Source organism: Pagrus major, chromosome 4 (genome assembly GCF_040436345.1).
Source record: "Pagrus major chromosome 4, Pma_NU_1.0".
NCBI classification, from domain to species: domain Eukaryota; kingdom Metazoa; phylum Chordata; class Actinopteri; order Spariformes; family Sparidae; genus Pagrus; species Pagrus major.
This window is the reverse complement of record NC_133218.1, coordinates 20,434,823-20,440,939: the sequence shown is the minus strand read 5'-3', so window position 1 is coordinate 20,440,939 and position 6,117 is coordinate 20,434,823. Positions and strand designations below refer to the sequence as shown.

General features: G+C 41.5%; 1 protein-coding gene across 1 annotated transcript in view; it reads right to left on the bottom strand.

Annotated features, from left to right (window-relative positions):
* Positions 1 to 596: 596 nt before the first annotated feature.
* Positions 597 to 6,117, bottom strand: part of cdh16 (cadherin 16, KSP-cadherin) — a 29,702-nt gene continuing 24,181 nt past the window's right edge. The window contains exons 12-17 of the mRNA XM_073465195.1: positions 4,815 to 5,056; positions 4,587 to 4,717; positions 4,077 to 4,316; positions 1,690 to 1,806; positions 901 to 1,017; positions 597 to 697 (exon numbers count right to left, since the gene is read on the bottom strand). Of these exons, the coding sequence (XP_073321296.1) occupies positions 597 to 697; positions 901 to 1,017; positions 1,690 to 1,806; positions 4,077 to 4,316; positions 4,587 to 4,717; positions 4,815 to 5,056 (948 nt within the window). The remainder of the gene's footprint in view (positions 698 to 900; positions 1,018 to 1,689; positions 1,807 to 4,076; positions 4,317 to 4,586; positions 4,718 to 4,814; positions 5,057 to 6,117) is intronic.

The window sequence follows — 6,117 nt, the reverse complement described above, 5'->3', positions numbered from 1 at the left end:
GTGTTAATAATATGCTAATATTTTGTGAATAATCCAGTGAAGATGTTCAGCCTTGTGCATCTGGTTACCTTTTCACAAGTACTTGAGTATATTTGTTCTTTTTTACTTATTTTTTACAGTTATGGTGACAGACTCTCTCTACACCTCCCTACACTCATATCTTGAGGGTAATTTATTTAATTTAAAAGAGACAAAACACACAGTAAACAAAGTTAAAGATAGGTTTGATTGCTAGCATTTTTTCCCCCAAATTCTATACATACCGCAATAATATCATTATTGTGAAGCTAAAATCTGATATCGTGACAGCCCTACTTAGTACCTTGTTGTAATAAAAAGGCACCATTTTGAAACTAATTAACCGGTCTGCAGCAATATAAAATGACAAACTTAAAACAGAAGTCAACATCATGACCCTTAACTTAAGAGCATCTTAACTAAGTCAGCGTACATCTAAACTTTGATCCAATTACTGAAATATACATTTATTATTAGACATTCATGGTCACTTAATGAACTCAGTGCCCTGCAAGCAACAAGTGTTACATTGGTCCAGTTGGCCGCAGCAGTGAGCTTGACTGACAATATCATCCTTATTAGATTGAAATCTTCAGGGGAACTCTCTCCTGGTTAGTCTTGCTCGGCCGTTTGGGGTTCTGGTAGGACAATCTCACAAATATGACGATGAGGATAGTTCCTGCAAGTAAAAAAAACCCAAAACAGACAGATATTCAACAACATAGCGTATTGGCACATTTTCATGAAGCCTTGACAAATCTAATGCCATCCAGTACAATCCTGAGTGACCAAATACTACTTCTGCAAAGCTTGTAATGGAGCATTTTCAATCGCAAAGGTGTTGCAGTGGCATTAAAACTGTTTTCAACTGACTCTGCTCACCTATGACTGCAAAGGTGCCAAGCAGAATGCCCACTGCAGACTGAATAGTTGGCATGCCCTCCAGCTGCTTGGCAGCCATTTTGCAGTTCCCTCTGACGTTGCAGGGACACACTGTCACTAACAGGGGAGGAACAAGGGAAAACAAACACAACACACAGATCAGACCTTTCAAAAATCACACAACAGAGTAGTTCTGACTAAACAGGAAAATACAACTGAGTGGGATAATTTGTGTTATGTTAAGGGTTCATGTTCGGGGCCCAGTTGTTACCACTCTGATATTCCAACTAAAAACACTGCTCATCTTATAATTAATGGAAGAATAATTTGGGGGTTCAGCGAATAATTCAAACTCTGCACAGTGACGCTAAAGGAATCAAACTTTTATCCATCTTTCCATATGACTTTATTAAATATTATAATGTAAAACATTTGATATACAAGTTTATCTTTATTGCAAAACTGCAGGCAGGGAAAGCCAAAGGACAGCACCTACACCCCGTATCTCCTTAACCATATACAGTAGTTCATCCGAACCTGTGTATAAGAAGCTCTGTGTTTTGTATATAAGGTGTCAGCAGGCTGTACAGGGCAGAACAGTCTTAAGAGAGCTGTGTAATCACAAGCCTGGAAAAATCATTTGTAAAGTCCCATTGCATCATTATCAAACAAGAACAGTGCGAGGACAAGCTGGCACACAGAGGTTGATCTTTATTGATTGTTCCTACACTCACGTTCCATAACCTCCCTGTGCTCGATGAAGCCCATCAGCAGGAGAGTCGGCGTTACCTGGCAAGTTTATGAAGGTGCTCCTGGGAGGAGAGCTGCTGTCAGAGATGGTGAAGGGCACAGTGTAGACCTCAGGGGCCAGGTACGGGATGTTTAAGGACAGGTTGGTGTGAGTATCTGACAAAGGACAAAACATGGGCTCGATGGTTAAGAAAATGACACATAAAAAGTTACAGTTTATTACATTATTGGTATGAAATTACACATTAGACTAAAGCATGTTCTTATTTTGCTTTAATTAAAAGCTAAATAATAAGCTAAATGCTTTGTCACATCCTATAGGAGTCACCTCACACCTCATTAATTTACTATGAAAGTGCAATCACCTGCAGCATTACAATATTTTACAGTTTTCTACGACAAAAGGAACAAAAGTCAGGCAAAAGATAGCCATACAACTGTGCCACTATACAACACTGTATGGAGGTCTGCAGTGTGTGACTCTTATCTTATCTCTATACATCAGTCTAAAATACACGCCTGGCTGCATGACGTAAAAGTCCTGTCCTCCAAGGAGAAGTGTTTTATCAAGTTGTTTGAACTCTTATCTGAAGGTCTTCAACTGCACGCTTGCACCTCACCATCATTCCCCTTCATGTCGGGGACACATGAGTTGTGTAGCACTTCTTCAGAGGTTGTTAATGTATTTTATCATCTATCGGCACCGGTGTGACATGTTAGCAGGATGGATCTGCGACCACCTGCCTCTCAGAGCTATTTTGGATACCTGCGATAGCAAAAGTATTTTTAACATTACAATACTATTAAATGTGTTAAAGGAAGACTGGATGTATGACATTTCTTTCCTTACTGCTATGAACAGCCCTTAAGAGTAGACATATATGAATAAGAGAGTGCTGCCTCATTTACTGAATTTCTGTCATATGGTACATTTGAGAGACACACATCCACACAACAGTGTTCATCTTTTCAGCAGAGGCTGTCGTTGTGGCGCGCAAACTGTGCAACTCTACAGCCGACATTAGTATTGGCACAAGTACACATTATTGGTACGAGCATCAGTGGCTGCGACCAGGTGCAAAGCATTCTGGGAGCTTCTCTTTTTAGCCTCCATTAGCTGGCAGGAACCCAGCGGTGACGCCAGAGAAATTACACAGAAGATATAATTACAGCTGGGCTCAATCAATACCGACAGGAACAGGGGAGTGAAAGAGGGAGATAAAAAAAAACCTGGGAGGGAAGCAGTTGAACTGTTTGAATGACTAAACGACAGACGTCATGGCAGTACATTGTTTGCATTAAGCGAGCCCAACACTCACAGTTCGCAATTGCAAAAAAAGAAAGGATAATTAAATTCTACCTCCCATCTCAGACAGGACTGAGGAAATTATGCAGGAAGAAAATAGAACATGGCAATTTGCACAGCCTCAGGGGCAGATCGCTCTGTTCTTTGACTACCTGTACTCACATAAGGCATATCGCCATTTTTAATTCATACTTGTCAAAGGGACTCAAAACATTGAGCACACTGTGGCAAAGTCACGTCCATTTGCTGCATTTAAAAATCCATTAAGAGTAATGTTACATTGCATAGACATCAAATCAACTTCCTTACTGTCTACATTATTCAAAAGCAGGCTGATTCTTATCAAATAACTGGACTTGACAGTTTACTCTGTCCACTCTAGAAGACACAACATTTACATTTTCATTTCAAACCATCTCAAACTATAGGATAAAGTATACATTTGTCCCTATCAGAGTGATAAATCAAACATACTGTGTATGATACAGTAATTCTAATAGAAACAGTCTGTTGCTTTAATGAGAAGTAACACAGGTCAGATGTCAGCACAAGATGCTGTTTTCTGGCATTTGAGGACAGAATATGTTGGCCAGCTCTGGCCCACGCGGTATGTTGTTGCCAGGTTTGGTCAGGATTTGTGGGAGGATGGCTGCATCCATTTGACACATGTCTGGCTGGCTTTGAAAACCATGTTGGTACCCAGGAACAAATGAAGCACTTGATGATACTTCATTGATTCATTGATTGACTAAGACATGATAATTGAACCACCCTTATTTTAAATATATGAAAACAGTTGTTTTGATTGTCACTGGCTACAATTAATGAGTGTTGAAAATTAGCTTAAGATAGCTTCTCCTAATAATGTTCCTTCACTGTGCTCTCTCTCGACTGTGAATCATAACACTAATGGGGTTTTTCCACTGGCAAAGTCAAACTGAGCCACACTGATTTGCCTCTCCATCACCAGTTTCACCGGCTGGATGAACCTTCTCGGACTCGAGCTGACCCTGCCTTCAAGATGCCGGACTCAAGCTAAGCCAACACATGTGTATGGAAAACCACCATAATACTGTATGATGTGGATCGACTGAGTTCATCTAGTCCGCGTTCGCCTCACCATTAATAGGTGTTAGCTTCCAGTTCCTTCGGACTGTGGCGTCACTACGTAGGGAGAAGTTGAGTCGTCCTCCATGCTGTGGACCGTCGCTGTCCCGCGAGGCCAGCACCAGAGCTTGGTCCTCCCAGCGAGGCGTACACAGGTACTTCCAGGAGTAGTCTCCAACTAACACCGGACTGTTGTCATTCACATCCAGGATTTGGACAGTCACCAGGGTGGACGCAGATAAGGAAGAGTTTCCTAAGCGAGACACGGAGAAAAATACAAATAGAGATGAGATGCTGCGATTTTCTTTACATCTGAATGTTGTTTTTTCTGGATGGTGAGTAAACAAAAACACACTTTTCTTTGCGTGACCTTCTTCGCTTGCATAGACGTGCATAGACAAACAGTAAGGTTTTATGTGCACTTTTTCCCTCTTTCACATTTAAGATAATATATATAGAAATCCACAGATCAAATCATATTATGAGTAGATTTATATTTAACAAATAATGAAAGCGCTCTTACTTCCATCCACTGCAATGACCTCCATTGTGTACGTGCTGTTCTCTTCTCTGTCCAAGGCCTGCACAGTCTTCAGTTCACCAGAATACTTCCCTATTGAAAAGTATTTCTTTGTGTCTCCCTGAAGGGAATATCTGCAGAAGAAAACACGTGCAACTCTGTAGCGGTAGAACTGTGATGATCATGAGGGAGATAGTTATTCTTACATCTTTCTTCAGTTGATTGACTCACCTGATTGGGTGAGAATCAGGGTCGTAGCCTCGGATGGTGGCGATAACCCGTCCTGGTTCCTCGCCCTCTCTCACAGTCACCTCGTAATGGCTTTGAGACAGGATTGGACCTTCGTTCACATCGTCAACGTAGATGGAGACTGTGGCTGTGGATGCAGGTCCGTACCGGCCGCGGACCAGAGCCACTGGGTTCTGAGCGCTGAGCACGAGGATGTACTCACTCTCACGCTCAAAGTCCAAGACCTGTGAAAAGTATAACAACATAACAAGTTACACTCTCATACTGTATACACACTAATAGGTATTGGTGACATGTCAGCAGTAATCATTGTTAGCATCCTTCAGTGTTAACAGAGTTTTGTTGATCTAGTAAATAGTGTGCGATATATAAAACAACTCTAACAAAGGGCTGGAATCGCAAGTGCCTCTCCAGATATGTCTTCTGGTTAGTTACTATATCTAAAAAAATTCCCAATTGACTCTTGACAGTTACACCCACAGTTACCAGGACATTGTTTCTGAAATATGACTGAGTTTTTCCTACGCACATTTTTAACGCCCTAAATGATTAAACCAAGCTATCTACATTTTTCCCGATACCACTGAAGTTAAGTGGGAAATCACTCTAATTTGGGTAAACTGGGCCTTGATAAAAAATATGAATGTGTCAACCAAATGCACAGAGACATCGTCACTATTTAAAAACTGTAGATTCAGTTATTGAAATAAATGTACGAACAGTAGTAGTAATTTCAATGGATTCATTTATACTTTACACTAGCCACAACATTAAAAGGACTAAAAGGGCTGAGTACCATTGATCATCATCTCACTGCAATGCAGTGTTCTGCTGGAAAACTTTGGGCCCTGGAGCTCATATAGATCCCACCAAACGACACTTCTCCGATGCCAGTGGCCCCCCCTGCAGGACAATGCATCCTGCCACACCACAAAAACTGCTCAGGACTGGCCTGAGGAACATGACAAAGAGCTCACGTGTCAACCTGGCCTCCAAATTCCCCAGATCCTAGTCCTATCCAGCATTTGTGGAATGTGCAGTCCGATTCACGGAGTTTCCCAGGTTTCCCAGCAAAACATTGCATTAACGGGATGATCACGGCAAGAGAAACGCTCACATGTCAAAAAGAGATAGCATGCCGTCTTTATCAGCAGGAGAGGGACACAGTAAAATCCCCCTGCGTCATGTATCTTCATCTGTCTTCCAATGAAACTAGAATTACTGGCAGAGTTTTGCTTTATTTGCAATGAACCAGACACTGGTCACAGGGAAAAGAGCCAATTGA